This window comes from Ostrea edulis, chromosome 5, assembly GCF_947568905.1.
Source record: "Ostrea edulis chromosome 5, xbOstEdul1.1, whole genome shotgun sequence".
NCBI lineage: Eukaryota > Metazoa > Mollusca > Bivalvia > Ostreida > Ostreidae > Ostrea > Ostrea edulis.
Genome location: NC_079168.1, coordinates 71,147,553 through 71,167,992, shown reverse-complemented (window position 1 = coordinate 71,167,992; position 20,440 = coordinate 71,147,553). Strand labels below are relative to the sequence as shown.

General features: G+C 35.2%; 2 protein-coding genes across 4 annotated transcripts; one reads left to right on the top strand and one right to left on the bottom strand.

Annotated features, from left to right (window-relative positions):
* Positions 1-187: 187 nt before the first annotated feature.
* On the top strand, positions 188-19,545 carry LOC125652909 (kelch domain-containing protein 1-like). Its single transcript, XM_048882386.2, has 8 exons — positions 188-382; positions 4,066-4,218; positions 4,608-4,756; positions 6,418-6,505; positions 6,617-6,769; positions 14,878-15,033; positions 15,429-15,602; positions 18,393-19,545. Exons 1-8 carry the CDS (start codon positions 226-228, stop codon positions 18,434-18,436), a joined length of 1,074 nt encoding a protein of 357 aa, XP_048738343.1. The 5' UTR covers positions 188-225; the 3' UTR covers positions 18,437-19,545.
* Positions 10,607-12,534, bottom strand: LOC125652919 (uncharacterized). Of its 3 annotated transcripts, XR_007361756.2 has the most exons (3): positions 11,909-12,534; positions 11,550-11,674; positions 10,607-10,976 (listed from the first exon to the last, which is right to left on the bottom strand). XR_007361756.2 is itself a non-coding variant. In XM_056165409.1 (2 exons), the coding sequence occupies exons 1-2, from the start codon at positions 12,345-12,347 to the stop codon at positions 10,741-10,743; spliced, it is 675 nt and encodes a 224-aa protein (XP_056021384.1). In that variant the 5' UTR covers positions 12,348-12,517; the 3' UTR covers positions 10,607-10,740. The 3 variants fall into 3 exon arrangements, 2 of the variants coding, with proteins under 2 accessions (XP_056021384.1, XP_048738362.2); XM_056165409.1 differs by lacking the exon at positions 11,550-11,674 and having other exon boundaries at positions 11,909-12,517; XM_048882405.2 differs by lacking the exon at positions 10,607-10,976 and having other exon boundaries at positions 10,983-11,674; positions 11,909-12,529.
* Positions 19,546-20,440: the final 895 nt, after the last annotated feature.

The window sequence follows — 20,440 nt, the reverse complement described above, 5'->3', positions numbered from 1 at the left end:
ATATCTCTCTTATTTAAAGAGATATCTTATTTTACGAATAAATAGTAAAAGGGCTTGCCATACAGACGTACATAATATGTCTGTCTCTGGTAGTGGAAATGGTGCTGCAGGATTTACGATACAGGCCCGGAATTATGTAGTTCGCTCGACAATTTAAATTTATGATGACTTTTAAATTTCCGGTAGAATTATCGCGGGAAAAACCCTCCACACTACGAAGGTACAATGGAAGTAACTTGGAATAAACTAGAATCAGACAATTCCTTAAGTCCACGAGAAGGACAATGTTCCTGTGTAACGGAAGATTCTATGTACTTGTTTGGTGGTGTTTTACATACAGAAGAGCTTACTGAATCAAACGACCTCATCAGATTTTCATTTGGTAAACTGTCAGATCTAGATCATTAACTAGACTTGCTTTGTAAACATTTTAATGTACTGGAGAAAAAAGTATATAGGTAGACTGCTGCTGGTGTACAAACAGATAAGTTGATAACTAGATTTTTTATAGATTTGCTACCTCAGGGGCTAGAAATGATTATTTTTGTTCACTGCCACGGCACTGGTCCCTTGCACAAGCACCTGAAGTGTGGATAGCTTGTATAGATCTTATGTACCTACCCCCCCCCCCCCCTCTAGAATGAAATTCTTTTATACAGAACCAAAAATTTATCCAAAATATGTTCCATTTCCCCACCGATCACCTTCATAAGTCATTCTGAACAGTCAGTTTGTAGGCCTACCTTCTGTAAGCTTTTGAGATGACCACTTGTGAGATACTAAGATATGTAAAGGTGTGCAACAAATCATATAAATAAACGGGGGGCTACCTGCTTACTATCATATATTTTAAATTACCTGCTATTAAGATAGCGGCCATCGAAGTTTAATTTATGACGTCACACCATTGGTTCCGGTTTATTTCATCAGCAGCACTGTAAACATGACAAGTCACGAACATTTAAGTTTGGCCGTCAGCACTATGAACATGACAAGTCACGAACAGTTAAGTTTGGCCGTATAGATTTGAGCCCGTTCTTTCGCAAGAAGAAATTAAGAAAGGAAGACATTCCATCGAGTCGCAAACCAGGCAGACAATGCACGTTTCTTCATACAAATGTCTCGGTGTTTTTTTTTTTACACACTGGTACCAGTACAGAGTTCTTGAAATTTCTTTTGAAGTGTCAGACATTTGGTCTGACACTGTTAGAAATAGTGTCAGCCCAAACAAAATTTTGTCAGTCCAGAAAAAAATGCATCCCTTTCGAGGTTTTTATAAATTTTATTTAAAATCAACTACATGTGTAATTGTATTCAATCTCCATCTCAGCTATAAGTTCATAAATGATCTTTTCATACCATTTCTCATCTTCCCTACACTCTGAATGAATCTTCCTCACTTTCACTATCTGAGTCACTCTCTTGCTCTATTTCTCTCTCACCCTCCACTTCTCTCTCATCCTCCATTTTTCTCTCTATTCTGTACATTCCTCTCAACTTCTTCCTCAGCTTCCTCTGCAATCGTTGTAACTACCCTTTCTCTCACTTTTGCCCGGGTGTAGTTGGTCTTTCGTCAGTTTCGACTTTGAGCAGATTGTGTCACCAGAGCAGAAGGTAAAACCGCTGCAAACAAAAGCCATTGTCTCCCATTTGCCAGGCGGATTGAAACAATAGGTTTCTCTTCACCTCGTAGTTCCTCACAACAGATTCCTCACGATTATGTTTCACTGTGTTGCCGGATTTAGCATCGGTTTGAAAATGTATGGGCCACATGGCTGCCATTTTCCCCTGGTAATTTCCGGACTTCGATCCCGATCTTATATCGGCCATCAGGACTGACAATGAAGTAACTTATGTCGGACATTTACTTCTTTTATCAGATAATCCGACATTACCGACACTTTTCAAGAACTCTGCCGGTACCCATTCAATTGGGAAAAAATAGCATAAAAATCGAACAAATTGGGAATTTTCTACCTATGTATCGGCAAATAAAAAGAACAAAACAAGAAGTTGTGAGGCATCAGTGATCATCGTAGGCTCGTTCTAGAATCATTGTAACTCTACAACAAACACGCACTGCCATAATCTGTTTAGTACTTTTGATTTAATACCGGAAGTGAACATTTTAGTTAACTCGTACATTTCAGACTACATAAATTTCAATGTCAGCAGTCTATTTTGGGCATATGAATTGGGAATTTTTAGTCTCAAAATTGGGAAAATTCAACGTTTATTGGCATTGGGAATGGTTCCGTTTATCGGTACCAGTTATATAAGGGAAAAAATTACTTTGTCTCGAACCTCAACATGTCATTACGCATGATGGATCCACAGTTTACTTATTTTCTTTTCAGATGACTTTGTTAAGTCAGGAAATTTGAAGAAAAAACCTTTTTTCACATCTCCCTCTTGCATTAGTGTAATTAGCTGGTTGACAGAAAGGCATCTACCTATTTATTCATAAAATTTACCACATGCACATCTTTGATGATCTTAAAATCTCATCATAACCGAAATAGACGGTGTGATGTCAAAATTGTTGATTTTTGTGGTCTTGAATATAAGAGATCCACATCATGGCAGCCTCTATAGATACAATGTAGCAGGAATCTCAATTTTTAGCGTTTTCAAAAAATTCAAATTAGTACTGAAGCTTATCTAGGCTGTATATCAACAGAATAGTATGACAAATCTTTATCATATCATTAATCCTATCATTTATGTAAAAAAAATTTGGGTTGCCTTTCCCTTTAAGACGCGTTTTCTTAGATATACTAATCAGGGATCGAAATTAACTTTTTTCACTACTAGCAAATTTTAGCTTGTGATTATTTTCCAACTAGCAAAATTGAGCTTTTACTAGCATTTTTCAATCGATTGCTGTTTTACAGGAATTTAAGAAAACAAGCATGTATCTATATCAAAATATAGGGAAAATCTTTTAAAATCTTCTGTAAAGTGCAATAATAAAAATAATATTGAGAATTCTTTCATTTAAAATTTAATGAATTATCAGACAACATACAAGTATCATCGGTGCATGGTGAGGGTCATAGGGTACACTTGTGCGGCGAACTCGCTGTCCATAAATCTACCACCTATTTACAACATCATGTGGTTTGAAATCTTGAAGACTGTTTGCGCCAATTCAAACTATATGTTCAAAACTTTTGGAAATTTCAGCTAAAAAATTCTAGTTGAAAAAAAAACCCCGTGAACTCTTAAGTGTTTGACTATAGACTACAGAAGGACACTGCGTGAAGCGGTGACACTAACACTTTCATGTGTTGTTTTATGTAAACACGGACGAGATCAACATGCTTGCTATTTAAATCAGACGTCTCTGAGACGCCCGAAGTATGCATGAAGTAGGCCATCTTTGACATCACTGACTGAGATGACCTTGGCCTTAGCGATCCACATTTACTTTTTCAATACTTGTATATTCATTCTGTAAAGCGTTTCTACGCACAAGACAAAATTATTGTAAACTTCAAAGTACAGCCAATAAACCGAGGAAATCCGAAAAAAAGATCGGGGTTTTTTTCACTCGCAAAAAGTTGCAATCACTTGTGATTTTTCACTCGCAATTTCAATTTTTAACTCGCATTTAGCGAGTATTTCCCCTTAATTTCGTTGCCTGCTAATTCGGAACTCTTCGTATGGTTCGTACTTTGTATACTTTTACGTAAAGTGTAGGGGAATCGTCTGAGGATTGTCGATTGTAGATATATTTTGCATAAGACAACTTGTTCTGAAAAACATTCATGAATTTATTTACACCATCACCATATTACTTCACATTACAACTTAACAAAAAGTTAAATAAAATTTTTGCACGATCTGATAAAAACCTGGACGCAAACATGTCTAATATTTCCTAACCCGAATTTTGATCCTACTCATTGCAGTACTTAAGACCAGTAGGTATTATGGATCAGATATATTCATATTGAATAAGTGATTTCAATATATATCTTGCAAAATAATAAAAGTTTGAAAATCAGGTTTTTACTTTTCTTCAAAATTACTTTCAATTATCTTAAGCTTTTATGATTTCAGGAACAAAGAGATGGGAGAAGGTGACGTCTGTTGGAGAATTGCCTGCACCCCGTACTGGTGGCAGTCTGGTGGCTGTAGATAACTGCCTCTACTTGTTTGGGGGACTGAGTCATTCGACTGGATGGTTTAATGACCTGTTCATGTTTGATACAAGTAAATAAGATACTGTCTGTTAAGATTTATAGGTTACCTTGGTCGTACAAGACGTTTAACCTTTCTGGCAGCTTGTGTATACAGAGCTGACTGATTTAATTGAAATTGTTGTTTACTCAGAATAGATGCTTGCTGGCAGTTGCTGCAAATATAAATTTCAAACATTTTAAACTGTAAACAATTATAAACTTCTAATAGTCATAAGAACATATGTAACAAGAACACTTAACCCAGATGGTCAGTATACAGGGGGCTAGATCGATTATGTGACTTATACCTACACAGATAATGGGATGCATTTTGACTTGTGCAGTTGAAGACAATGGTTAAATGTCTGAACTTTTTATCAGGTCTTCAAAACTCCACCAATTGTTTGGGTGATTTTTCAGATACTAACAGGTGGTCAGCTGTTGAAGCGGAGGGGACAGCTCCAGGTCCTCGTGACAAACTACAGGCAGTTGCCATGGGGCATTGGCTGTATTTCTTTGGTGGGTTTGGTCCAAAATCTACAGATATGGATGACGACGATGATGAAGAGGTTAGTGATTCAAATTCACAGTTTGATTCCTGACAGTAGAAATGCATTGTGTTTCACAGTTTGATTCCTGACAGTAGAAATGCATTGTGTTTCTAAAGTTGCTTACCTGCAATATTATAGGGTTATTGAACTTATATTGGTGAATATTGGCACGAGTTGGCTGTGAAAATGCACAAGCTTGCGAGTGCATTTTGACAGCCAACGAGTGCCAATATTCACCTATATAAGTTCAATAACCCTTTTATTATATAGCTAAAGTATTTAGTTGTTAAATTATATCCCTTTTAACTCAAACTACTCCAAAATAGACGAGAATTCATTAATATTGGCAGTGTGCAATAACAGCATGCATTTCTTAACTGTTCAATATTTAATCCGTCATTAATGCATGAAGCAAACTGATTTTGTAAATGGGGACATCATAATTTATGTACAGTAAAACATTTTGCTTAAGTAAATATCAAATACCGGCTCTGTCAGATTCGGAGGACCGTCGTCTGCCATTTTGGCTTGTTTACGTCGTTACGGTAACGTCAATATTGAACGCTCATACTCGGAATGTTTCGGGCGCATACAATTTACGCAATGCAAAGTTAGCGTTCAATAAATTCTCAGGATATTGAACGCTAACATTCTCTAGATTTTACGCAGATTTTATATTAGACTATTTATTAGCTATATAATAATATCTGCTATAGAGTAGACTGGGGATTTTTTGTCATTCAAAACACTGTTGTTTGTTATGCAATATAACTTGAACGGTGGAACAATATCCATGTGGCTGCGTACGTGTGACATACATGTAGAACGATCATCTACTCCAATGGGTGGTGCGTACATGTACAGTTTTCAAAACAAACGTCAATACATTGATAGATATAAATAAATGTATGATTTTCTTTATGTGCCGCAAAGTCATTCACATACGTAACATGTAATTGTAAATGTACAAGTTAGATTTCATTGATTAAAAATCATGTTAAATTGGGCATATTGCGCCTTGTTTGTGAATGATGACAAAAGAGATAATTACATAACGTAAAGGAGAGTTTTATAAGAATGGGTGTGGTAATGCCTGAGGAAATTTTATATCATTGTCTATTCATGCAAGAGACGTGTCAGGAATAGAAAAGCAGTGGTGGTATTTGTTTCTTTTATCATTTCTATAACTGACTTCAACTTAAAAAAAAATAAGAATAAACAAGAACGAGTTATCAAAATTTTTACACCATCCATGTTTAAAAAGTATTGCAAAGGTTGGCTTTATCCAACCTTACCCATTGTACATTTTGTTTCAAATCATTAAAATTTCAAACAGCATTTTGCAACAAAAAAGTATTTTGAAACGACCCCATTTCTATAAACTTCAAAAATGTCAATTAAGTGTTAGGATTGGTGGGTTTTAGGGTCGGTCGGGTTTACAGAAACACACGTATATTTTTTTAGGCCTTTCTGAATCCTGTCAAATGAACTGCATGTACAGAGAGGAAGTAAAAGGCTGGGATTCTACATTTTGGAGTTACTGCCCTTTAGCCTCAAATTTATATTGCCTAAGCTAGAGTAGTACTAAAGCCAATAAAAGAATACTAAGTTCTTACAAATGAAAATCTGTAGTGATGCATGCAGAGGGGAGAATTTAGTTATGTAGATTGATATTTTAGTGGGAAGATGAAGAAAATGAAGACTTGCCATCGGACCAAGAGGGAGCAGAGTTTGGCTGGTTTAATGACCTTCATGTCTTTGATACAGGTATAGCAAAATAACAAGATGGACTCGATTCAGAACAATGCAACAAACAAGACCATGTGGACTTTTACTCGTGGAAGATCTGAATTACATGTGATATGTCGTCTATTTCAGTAAATAAGAAATGGTCTCAACCAATGCAGATGAACCTCGGAGTACCGACTGCTCGAGCTGCACATGTGATGTGTGCTGTAGACAAACTATTGGTCATATTCGGAGGAAGGGACATAGAATCTCGACAGAGTGATGTACACATATTTAACACAGGTAGATACATGTACTGTGTACACCTGATACTGGTGTTCATAACTGCTAGGACTGAGTATGACATACATTTTTGAGCTGTGCTTGAATTAAGATCCACATTATATGTGAATATGAACTGGCTTGTAGGGTGATACATGTCTTTATTGAGAATGCAATACCTGTAATATGCATTCAGTCACATATAGACCCATATGGAAGCTATTCTTGCATATCTTTACACGCTAGAAAAAAAGATAGGTCACAGGGTCAGCAGTCACATAAGGTCAAGTTACAAGGATGACTAATGCAGACGATTGTTCTGTATCAGCCATTGTCAAGACTCGTTTAGAATAAGAGGTAAGCGTAAGACCAGCAAACATAAAGTGGCAAGAAATGGAATGCAGCATTCGTGATGTTCATCTGTTACAGTCAAAGCATTTCATGTCACTGGGCAGGCAGAGAAAAGCTTTTCCATACCTTCATACATTTTGTTGTGGATAATTGCTTGCTTTGAAAGAAACACAATCGCAGCTAATGATGACGTCACAATGCACTGCTTACATCAAACACGTTATATTTCCCGCTTTAAATGAATTGCCTCAAGTCGTGTTGTACATAAGATGTTATGGGTCTTCGCTCATCTCAACGGTCACATCGTAAACATATTATATACAATATACACATATAATAGTCTTGTTAATAACGATGAAAGCATTGCTAGTATTGCAATTAACTTTTGTGATAGCAATATAGTATGTGTGAATATGCATGAGAAATGGGGCCAGGTTTTTTTCGTAAATCAAGTTTCATATACACATAAGCATTTCCTTGAAATGTTAACCGTACAAATATGCTTTAATGAGTACATATGGATCACATTCGTGGTTGAAATGAATTTTAAAAAGTTGATCTTTCATTAAAAAAATCTGTGCCTATTACCCTATCATTGATCTATAATCAGCTAGATGGATTATAAAGATTAATCTAATAATTATGTCCCCCTTTATTCATTCATGCCTCCGTGGCCAAGTGGTTAGAGCATCGCACTCAAAATCACACGTTCACTCACCTATGTCGGCTTGGGTTCGATCCCGCTCGCGCCGGTAAGTGAGAAAGTTTCCCAGTTTACTTTCGGAAGGTCGGTGGTGTCTTTCCAGGTACATTGTATCTGGGTTCTCTCTTCCACCAATAAAAACTGGACGCCACCCAGAGCTCCATATAAGGTGCGTATGAGCGTAAATACTCATTATTTTTTTTACCAAATACGCATTAAAGTTGAAAATAAGGTGTACAATTATGCATTAGCGAATGTAAATACGCTTTACAATCCTAAAGTAATGCGAACGTATGATAGAATGATATAAGTACGAATTATCTATTCATATGAATTGAGGTTAGCTCAGTGCTTGATCTTACATGAAATAATTACTATGAAAAACGTTTAGATGACAATGACAATTTTGAAAGATGGCTTAGAGATATCTCAAAACAATTGTATTATTTATAAGCCTAATTGTTATACTTCTTTCTTAAAGAGGTAGAGTGCAGTCGAAAGCACAGAAAAGAACTTGTATTATCAATCGTAGACGATTTATCGCTGCTACAAACATGGCACAGAAAATGACACCGAACAAACGATACTTCTTCCGTTAAACTTTAAGTTTTTACTGAAAGGCCGCTTCTGCAGCATTGTCTCATCAACTATTTAAAAGCATTTGTGAGAATGGGAGTCACATATTTATTTACCGACTTCCGTCACACGTGTATTCGTTTTACACTGGTATAGGAAAACCAATTCTTAGTTAACGGTAAAAAGTGAGGGGAATCCGACAGTAATTAGCAGTGAAAACAAAGTGCAAACAATATATATTGGCAAAATTAGGATCGTCTAAATTTTAAAAGTTATAGAAAGACACAAAATCTTTTGACTTTGAAACTAATATTTTTGGTCAAAAATGCTTTTGGTTTATAAGTTATAACAGTTTAATTTACAATATGACAGATAATTTTGTTTGTTTTTTTGGTGTTTATGAAATTTATTCAATACTGTACAATAAAGACTTGTATATTTTCGGGTGAAAATCCATTGTAGTTCTTTTTATCATAAACTCTTCATTGTCATTGGGATTTTGAAATTTATCACCGAGGTATTAAATTTTAATATGTCTGACACTCAGTCACAGAATATCTGATTATATTTAGATTATAAGTGATCGAATTCTGTATTAGTGGCAAAACAGCAAATATAATCAGTAAATTAACAAAATACTCTCTTTGACTTTTCTGGAAAGCAAAATACTCATTGATTTGAAAATCAGGGGGTAAATACTCTTTGTGGTAAAAAATTATCTGGAGCTCTGCGCCACCAGATAACTTAAAAAATGTTGAGTGTGGTGGAAAACATCAATCAATCAATCAATCATCCTTGCAGAGAGAACATTAGAAATATAGAAATATACTACAGTAATGATGAATCATATAACACATATACAAATATGAAGATGTGAGAACACAGAAGAAAGGAAAGAACATTACATAAGTACATGTAAATGAATAAAAAAGAAAACATATGATGCTAGTATACAAGGAAGTTGGTGTAGTACTAACTTTTACTTTAGATTACATATGCTTCTTTTGTATATGGCAAATGCTTTCATTAAATAATTCCCACATACAAGTACTAGCTGTTTTTTTTCCTCATGTTCTGAGAGCAGATAAATTGGGGCTAAATCAACTTCAAAATTGGAATTTTAATCAAATGTTTTCAAGGAATTCTGTGCTGAAAATGTTCCCACTTGTGCGTGGCGATAAGCTTAAAACTTTTCAATCCAGGCTGAGTTAGCACCTGTGCATTGCATTGTGATGTCAAATGCTTTGACTGTAACAGATGAACATCATGACTTGTATATTTAATTTCTTGCCACTTATGTTCCCCGGTCTTATTCAATAACACCCATCCACATTTATTTGGTTAAAACCAAAAGTGCCATAAGTTTTTAGCTCACCTGAGATATAAGCTCATGTGGACTTTTCTGATATCATCATCTGTTGTCCGGCGTCTGTCTGTAAACTTCGCACATTTTCACATCTTCTCTAGAACAAGGCTAATTTCAACCAAACTTGTCATAAAGCTTCCTTGGTTAAAGGGGATTCAAAAGTGTTTAAAAGAAGGGTCACACTCTTTTTATAGATGAGATAATTAAGAAATAGTGAAAATATTGTGGCATCATTTAAAAATCTTCTCAAGAACCAATGATCAGGACCAGAAAAGACAAAACTTGTGTGAAAGTTTTCTTAATGAGTTGGGATTCATAATTATTCAAATCATGGTCCTCGGGAGTAGGGTGAGACCACAATAGGGGATCAAAGTTTTACATGGGGATATCCAAGTATAGGAAAAAAATCAAAAATCTCCGTATTAAGACCAGCAGGGCCATGGTTAGTCATATCAATATACAACTATTGTTAGGTAAAGCAGATTTAAGTTTATTTAGGCCACAATTAAAAGAATGTTTGTTTCCCCTCCCCCGGGTCTAGTTTTTGAAACTGACCAGGCAGGCAGGTGATATTTTTTTTTTTTTTAAATTCATATAATTTTATATGTATTGTCGGAAAAAAAGCAGATCTGTCAAACAGGGCACTGATTGTCTTCAATGCTTAACATCTGGAGAAGAGAACATTTATACTACTATGTTGAGGATTGGTTGAGCTTCAATGTTTTATGTATTAAAATCCTGGAATGGCTTGCTGGCGTTGAATCTGTATGCTATCTGTATGCTAATATGAATGCTCTGGATGTGTAATTTCTGTTTTCTTTACTCCGACATTTCTTTAAAAAACATTATTTAAAGAAATAAATGAAAATAAACAAAAAACATTTATTCTTGACTAGAAACAAGTAGAAACAAAAATCATAAACAACATGTTAAAAAGAATGACTTAGAGAGGATGAATATCAGACTAGAATTAACTGATTGTCAGACTAGAATTAACTATTTCTTAATTGGATTTTTCTTTGGGACTTCCAATTTTTTTGAACGACACAAGTCACAAACTGGCAGCACAACTTTAAAGTTTTTGCACAAGTCCTTGTCCTTTTGGATCTCTGTTGCAACACAATATGCACATATGTCTTTGCGGCCAACATCCGAGCTGTAGTATGCAAATTCAATGTGACTGGTACATGCAAGCTGGAGTCTTGTGAAAACTTTTCCGTGTAGAACATCCCCTGAAAGTGACCAAAAAAAAAAAACACTTGTCAGAGAAAAAAATTGATTTTAATGTTTTTGTGCTCTTTATTTTCTTTTTCAGATTACCCAAGGTTAAATTCAAAGATTCATCCCTACTTCCATTACTTCAATGATACAAATATTATAAAGATGTTATCATTCAATGACTGTAAATATAAAGGCTGCCAAAAACATAATTTCCACAGATTGTGCATTTAATACTGAATGTCCTTTTGGAGAGTGAAAAAGGGGAATATGCATGGTAGATGCAAACATGTTTTATCCTGCACATGTATATAAGGCCTACAAAAAGCATTTAAATTTTTGAACAATGCAAGGATACAGATTGAATGTGGACAAACACACAAATCCAATTTCTGTTCTTCTGACATTTTGTCATTTGATTAAAAAGATTTGAACAGTGAATATTCATCTTAGTTCATGTATCCATTGTTTATGATATTGATCATCATGATGATAAACAAATGAACATACTTGTGCTTTGGTTCTGTCAGAAATGCCAGTCTTATTTAGTGTCATTTAATCACAATATTGTCAATAAATATACAAACCTTCTGGTGCTAAAATTGCCCCGCAAGTGTAGTCATATTTATCTGTTGTGTGCTTCAAGGCTCTTAAATCTCGAGGGAATTGGAGATACCCCTGTCCACCCCCTCACAAATGTATAGCTGCGACCCTATAAAATGTGAAAAAATGACAAAGTCCAATGTTGAAAAAAATTTGGGCAGCACTTCCCCTAGGAATTTACCGTTTTTACACCCCCTACCATAAATTTCCCCAGACCAAAAGTTTGGGAACATTGAAGAAAGAAATGAAATGGTGTGGGACAGACTCATTTATAACTTTAAGACATGAGCCATACACCATCTCAAACCTACTTGATAGAAATATAATAATGCATATAAATTACCTGTAAATCTGGGAGAGGCTTCATCAATCTTTTGAGGGAGCTTTGTCAGTGTGCTGGACTTTCTCATCAAAACATCGAAAGCTGTAGGACATGTAGGAGGATTTTGACCTTTTGGTACATTGTTATTTGGTTCTAAGTCTCTTATCACGTCAAATTGTACATATTTCAATTTTTTATCAAAGTTGTGAACCACTTGTATCTGTTCTTCAAAATTTGGCTCAAAAGTTACACCGTTGGCAAGTTTGTCCGACACGGTGACAGTTACTTCGTCCAACTTGTCTATGTTATGGTCGCCGTCCGCTGTCAAATCATTCAAAACCTCATTCCATGTACAGTGTTTGGAGAAACTGTAGAGTCTGTTGACTATTATGAGCACAACTTTAGATGTGTGTTTGTATTTTATCTTTACAGTAGACGACAACGCTATTCTGTCACCCATTTTTTCAAGTATCGATAAATCCCGGTAACTTCCGAAAAAAGCAGAAGTAACGTCTAGAACCGACACGGAGCGGACACGATATTTTTACGGAAATAAAAAAAAAAAAACATCGCAATTTTTTGGCAAAAAAACTTTTGACCCGGGCCCTTTTTTTTGACCCGGTCGGGGCGAGGGGAAACAAACATATTTTTATTTTTGGCCTTAGATTATTGGGGGGGGGGGGTCAAAAGATTTTCATGGCAATATATTAGAATTTCTTTTTTAAAAATCTTCTCGAAACCAGCAGGGCCATGATTTGTTGTCATTATTATGCAAGTTTCCTCGGATCCTGCAGATTCAGTTTCCTCGGATACTGCAGATTCAGTTTCCTCGGATTCTGCGGATACAGTTTCCTCGGATACTGCAGATTCAATTTTCTTCAAATCATTGCATGGTATTTGATGGGGCCTAAATAGGGGATCATTGTTGTACATGGGAATATATATGTAATCTTTGAAAATTTTCTTATCAAGGACTGCAGATCAGATGTATTATTGCAATTCACCTTTGAATTAGAACGCTTTGGCCGATATAGCATTGCGTTGTGTGATGACACAATTGAATCTGTTTGTAATACAAATGCGAAATGCAACAGAAACTCTCATTGGTCCATACTGTATGTATAAGTTCGCTCAAATTCCCTTATATGGGAGTCGGCATTTGAAAACATTTTGGCCAGATGGAAACAAACTTCAAAGGAAGAAAGAGAAAAAGTTGTATTCATGTGTTGTTGTCTCATAAATTTAATATCAAAATATTCCTAACATATTTTCCTACTATACTTGTGTCCAAACATACCTTCAAATATTTATTAAAGCCCCATATGACCCAAAAACTCACAGCTTTTAATGATTTCGTTTGTTGACGTAGCCATATTAGGTAGCCTGTCAATTCGAATCCCGGTTCATTTCCCTACTTGCACGATAGTGTCTAGATGTGAACTAATACCCCACAAATATTTTCGCTAAATATTTTAAATAATATATCATTCCAGTTCCATTAAATGATAATTATTCAAATAGCTAAACTCACTTCAATGCGGCTTTCATTAGTCTGGGCCGGTCTCCATCTCTGCCACACAAGTGTTAAGGACCATTATGGGCATTTTCGTTAATCAAGAGCTTATTTTACCTTTACAAAAATTTATTTTTTAATTTCTATCAATTATTCGTGTTGATAATAAATGAAGATCGAATACATAACTTCCAACCAATTTTATGAAAAGATACCAATAGCAACAGAGTTCGAATATTGACTGGCTACCTAACATGGTTACGTCAACAAACGAAATCATTTGAAGCTGTGAGTTTTCGGGTCGTGTGTGGATTTAATGAATATTTAAAGGTATGTTTGGACACAAGTATAGTAGGAAAATATGTTAAGATTTTTTTTATATTGAATTTATGAGACAGCAACACAAGAATACACCGATATCAGGTCTCAACCGTGTGCAGCTTTTTGTGCCCCGTAAATCAATGGTTTTTATAAAAGATGGATTTGTAGCTCTTTGTCACAATATTTTTTCAGAGAGCTACAGTTTTCCAGCTAGTAATTTTCTAGTTCGTCCATCATAACTGATCACCTGAATCTACTCAAGAAAGTGGGCGGGCTGTAATCGGCCAATGAAAACTCTTGTTGTATTACATCAAATATGTCATTCAAACTGTTCAATCGTCACATTCAATTGTGTCGTCACTCAACGCAATACTATATCGGCTAAAGCGTTCTAATTCAAAGGTGAATTGCGATAATATGCAAGCATTCTAGTGTAGACTACGATTGGTTTAAATAGGGAATCAGTGTTTTACATGAGTATATATTGGAATTTTTTTTAGAAAAGATATTTTCAAGAGTAAATGGGGCCACACAAATTCATTTATTTAGAAATCTGAATTCAGATCTGGTGGTTGGTTGTTTTTTTTTCTCATGGTCCCCAATGTTGGGGTGGTGCTAAGATCAGGTCCCAATACCGTAAACTGAGAATAGACTTATTAAAGTCAAAATTTTGATTACTTATATCTTAAGATTTATCTCGCACAGATGTTTAAAAAAAACCTGCAGGTTTATTAAAAAAATTCAAATGCAAACATTTACTGAAAATTTTATTTGTTTATGAAAATTATTTCCAAAGTTGGCTGGATTTGAAATTTAGACTTAAGAATATTCTCAGTTTGTAGTCTTGAGGACAGGGATCAAATTTTGCATAATACATGAATGTACATGTAGGAGGAAATCATGAAATTTCTTTTCTTTTAAAATCTTATTCTGCAGAACAGCTAGGCCATGTTAGTCATATAAGTTTAGGTGTTAAGTCACAACCCCATGGAACTAAGTTGGAATTTTGATATGGGGTCAAAATTTGTCATTGGTTTAAAGAGGGTATAGCTCTTTTAAAAATCTTCTTTTGAAAAAGATCTGGGCAGAGGTGACTCAGGTGAGCATTGTGGGTCACTTGTTATGTTTTTAATTTACATGGAATTTACTCTTCCAGAAACAAGGAAATGGGACATGGAGATGAAGGTGCAAGGACAAAAGCCTGAACCAAGGTCATTTCATTCTGCCGTTTCCATTGGTAACAAACTGGTTGTTGTAGGAGGAAGAGGAAAAGAGAACCAGCATTTCGCTGATGTCCACATGTTTAACTGTGGTATGTATATTGCATGCTGTCACATTAAAGTGTTGTGAACCAGTATTTTTCTTTATGTAATGAACAACTCGTTCAAGTTTTTAGTCAGTTAGAAAAGATTTTAGTCAGAATTACGCATTTTACACATTGTACAAATGTAAAATGTCTTTCAGATTTGCTAAAAATTGTCTGTGTAAATCAGTTTTCACCTTTAAGTCATGAAGAAACAGTATAAACTGTAAGGAGTAGATGATTTGTACTGCGCTTTTAACTCGAGGCATATAGAAGAGACTAGACTTTAATTTAGGAGTTCATCAAATGTTGTTACACCATGTTCATTATGTATAGTTATCCAACAAGTTTAGATTCTTGTATTTTGATTGAGCAGTTTGAGAGATAACACTGTTGGTTTTCAGAATCAAAATCCTGGAGCCAAGTGAAGCAGAACGGGGCAGTTCCTGAGGGGAGGAGCCAGCATTCCCTCGGGGTGGTAGGGGACAAAGTGATTATGTACGGGGGAACCACAGATTTCAGTCCCGAGATCAATGCATGCCAGAAGTTCTTCACAGACACGCACATATTCAATGCAGGTAGATCTAATTAAACATCATCATGTAATTTAAAAAACAATTTATTGTGATACTTTAGATTGGTTGAAGCTTTGAATAGTAAAACAAGTTTTAAAATAGAATGTCAGTTTATGGAGTTGTAGACTATATTTAGCAGATGTTGCATTAAATGGTTTGGGGTATTTATTTACATTCATCTGTTGTCTAGCTACTTGTACTTTACAAACAAAACATTATAAAAGTTAACATTTTCCAAACTGAGATTAGATGTGTCACTTTGTTTGAGCAGCCAGACTCGCAGTTTTTAGCTCACCTGAGCTGAAAGCTTAAGGCTAAAAAAGTTAATTACTTGGTTCTCAGGCTAGTTTTGTCAAAAATGAATGAGGGAGGGAGGCCTTTTTTTCCTTTTTACCTTTAATATAAAAAAGACGGGATTTTGGGTTTGTTTTTTTTTTTTTATTTCTAAACTCCCATTTTTTTAATCCATTGCTCAATACACATTGAAAGAAATTAGAACATTATTTCCTTCTCTTCTTTTTTTCTCTTGCATTTTCTACATTCCATCATTTTGTGTGGCAATTGGCCCTTCAGCTTTCACAAGTGGGATAAGCCCCTTCAATTTGCTCAACTGTGTTATCTGCACAGTAAAAGCATATTTGAGGAAACATATACGATATATACCAGTTTTCTCAGATTGTCAAAACCCAGTGAATCAGATAATGCATTATAATTAGGTCACCTGAGTAAACTCAGGTGACCTATTGTAATTGGTTTTTGTCCGCCGTTGTGCGTTAACAATTGAACATTTTTAACTTCTTTTAAAATAACTATCAGTCCAATTCTTTTCAAATTTGGTATGAAGCATCATTGGGACAGGGGGGGGGGGGGGGCATAAATTGTAAATTTCAGGACTTCAGCACTCCTGGGGCCCTAGGGGTGGGGCAAAAACTGCCCAAAATTGACCAATTTCCAAATATCTTCTTCTCAAGAACCGCACACATGTAAGAAAAACTAAATGCATAGTAATGTAGAGGAGGAAAGCCTGTACCAAAATTGTAAATTTCATGATCCCCAGGGTAGGGGTTCTGACCCCAGGGCGGGGCCAAACTTTTCTTTAGTGCTTTTGATACAAAATTGAAACTAAATGGATAGAGCAGGTAGTCTTTTACTAAAATTGTAAATTTGATTTTCCCCAGAGTAAGGGTTTTGACCCCAGGGTAGGGCCAAACTTAGTATATATAGTATTTATGTGTAAGTTTGCTGATACTGTATAAAATCTAAATGCATACTTCGGAATAGCAGAAAAGGATGTACAAAAAATTGTGAATTTCACAACCTTACCCAGGGTTATGACTTTAGGATGGGTCCAAATTAGTCATATATTTTGATGTTTTAATGTTAATACACCTATCATTTAAAGTCTTTCATCAGTGTATGCACTTTTGAGGGCAGTAAAGTTTTAAGAACATATCTTGTATTATACTGTTGCTGAACATTAGAATTTAGCTTAGATATTCAGAACAGAATTTTTTTTCTAGATTTCATAGCACAAGGAAGTAGTGATACTTTTTTTTACTAGTATTCAGGTGACCGATAAGGTCTTTGGGCCTCTTGTTTCTGTTACATGTGTATGTGTACAAAATGGAGTTGACAGATGAAAACAACAATATTGTTTATTATTGAAGTGTGCATAATTACTGTAAGCCTATGTCATCTTTGTGTTTAAGTCGTAAATCACGTATCAAAACGTCATTCAGATTTCAGCGTTTCTATTTTCGTTTTGATATGGTACTCAATTTTGCCGAGTTTGTTCAGTTTATTCCTGCCTATTTATCGTCATTTGGGCGAGGTACATTATCGATTATCTCTAGAAGTTGATCGTAAACCTCAAAACGTTCTCCTAAAATTGTCCATCTTTGTTTTTTTTAGACAAAATGTCGGGGTTTCCGGATTTCTTTAGCACCTTACGAGCGCTTGAGAGAAATTTTATTTTATTCATTTAATGATAAAAATGGGTAATGCACATTGTTAAAAGAGATGCGGGCGGGCCTGAGAACCAAGTAATTAATTTTTTTAGGCCTAAGTGAGTTTTTCTGATCACCTGTTGTCCGTCGTCTGTCTGTAAACTTTTTACATTTTCAACTTCTCCAGAACCACTGGACCAATTATGACCAAACTTGGCCAAATGCATCCTTGGGTGAAGGGCTTTCAAGTTTGTTCAAATGATGGGCTATGCCCCTCCAAAGGGGAGATAATCACAAAATGCAAAAATAGGGTGGGGTCATTTAAAAATCTTTGCAAGAACCACTGGGCCAGAAGAGCTGAAATTTACATGAAAGCTTCCTGACATAGTGCAGATTCAAGTTTGTTGAAATCATGCCTCCTGGGGGTAGGGTGGAGCCACAATAGGGGATCAAAGTTTTACATACAAAGGCAGTGGTGACCTCTCCATATGAGTGAAATATTCTCGAGAGGGACATTAAACAATATTCAATCAATATACGAAAAATCTTTTAAGATCTTCTCAAGAACCACTAAGCCAGAAAAGCTGATATTCACATGAAAGCTTCCTGACATAGTGCAGATTCAAGTTTGTTGAAATCATGGCCCCAGGGAGTAGGATGGAGCCACAATAGGGATCAAAGTTTTTACATGCGAATATATAGGAAAAATCTTTAAATATGAGCCACGGTGACTCAGGTGAGCGATGTGGCCCATGGGCCTCTTGTTTGGTGAATCATTGCACCAAACCATCTTGGTCAATCAGTTCATATGGTCAATCATTTCATCCATTTGGTGTATTTTTTTCAGGTGATATAACCAAACCACAATTACAGAATGGAAACCATTCATAGCAGCATCTTTCAGTCACCTGAAGAGGAAATGTCTGGAACTGACGATACAAGAGAGCAGTTAAGTGCTGATGAATACTCCAAAATGACTGAACATAGTGCAGGGTGTGGCGATTTGAAATTACAGTGTTATTTGCATTAAAGAAATTTGAAATTTGTTTGAAGGTGCATATACTCCAAGGTTTATGTTCGATTCTAGTAAATATGATACTGCAGTATTCTAGGAATAAAATGAAACAAAAACTATTTAATATGCTAATACAAAAAATGTGGTTGCAGAGTATTGAATGCTCACCAACGTGACTGTCTTATTAGCATACCACATGCTATTTTGTATCTGCATATCTAACTACCTTACAGTGTTTTACACATGATCTAGCATAATGCATTTAGTCTGAAAGGTCCATATTCTTTTATCTACGGTTCATGAATTCGATTTCAAAACTTATTGACGCCATTGTTTTCTGTGAAAAAAAGCACACATAATGCATGCATACATTATGCAAATATGGCTAACTGAAGATGTTGGAGAGTTGAATTGGTCAAGATTTCGACATGTTCCTTTCATCTGGAGTGAAATTGCATAGTTTATGTTGCATAAGTTATTATATATATGTAGAGATATATTGTCGGTATAGATACATTTACTATGTTAGTTCAGAGGTGGATCCAGACATTTTTGAAAGGGAGGGGGGTTTCTACCATTAATTTGTTTTCCAAGGGTGGGGGGTCCACTCTCAAAATGTGTTATTTTTACCCCCCCTTTTTTTTTTTTAGCAAAATTGTCTGGGGGGGGGGGGGGGGGGGGGGTCCAACCCCTGGAACACCTCCCTTCTGGATCTGCCACTGTAGTTTATAAACAGATAATGTAAAATATCTTCATTATTACGTGCAGTACGTATGTTCCTCTAACTGTGTTTTTTATTAAGTATGACAGTCTGCATCAAGTGATGTTTTTTAATGTATTGCATAGCATCATTATTTACACCTGTGTATGTTTTATATCTGTGTACCATAATTTTTTTTTAGATCATACATTTTTAATTACTCAACACTTTAAAATGAAAGTTTTTGTGTCATCTGCAGTAAAATAATAAAAAGAAATGAATTAATGAATTTTTACATTTTATTAGATTAATGTGACAGATCATGTTCTAAGAAATGGTTGGTTTCTGGATAGAAACAACATGCTGCTAGGGGCGCTAATCTGTGTACAATAAACATGGAATTCAGTTGTAACACGTCATACTTATCTGAACAGGACTCTCTATACACTACAGACAAATCCTTTTTGGACATTGAGGAAATTATATCGCATAAAGGTATTGAGTTTATATGGACGTTTTCAGTATGGGGTATGTGTCATTTGCCCCTAGAAAAATCCCCAAAGGCTACAAAGAACTGATATTATTGATATAAAATGGCAAATATTTTCAAATAAAGCATCCAGTAACTTTACCTTGGTCAAATATAATGATTAAACTAAATAATATAAATACAATTTGATTACAAAATATGTATATTAAACAAAATTTCCTTCTATTATTTTAAACACCAAAGGGCAGATCACTCCAATTGCTGAAAAGTAGTATGACATTGGAACTCTCCAGTGTGCCGTGTATAGAGGACCTTTAAGAAATAAATTTCAATTTTGAAAATACATGTATTTACATTCTACTTTTATTCCTTTTTTTTTTTTTTAAACAAGAGTACTATATCAAGATTCATACATGCATGATTCACAACTACAATTCATTTCTGTGGAAATATTACGACAAAATCGTCATATTTCATAATGAAAACGATATAAAGTTAGTAACACATTTATCATTAAGAAATGAATTTCACACAGAGGTGATATGTTCGACATTTCTGTACACAATGAATTCACGGTCTGTTTAATATTTTGATTGTTGGTGCATTTTGACACGTTTTGAATATTTCTTTTAATCCCCCGCGTTATTCCTCACTAACTTCTGAACCTCCACCATTTGCATGCGCAGCTGT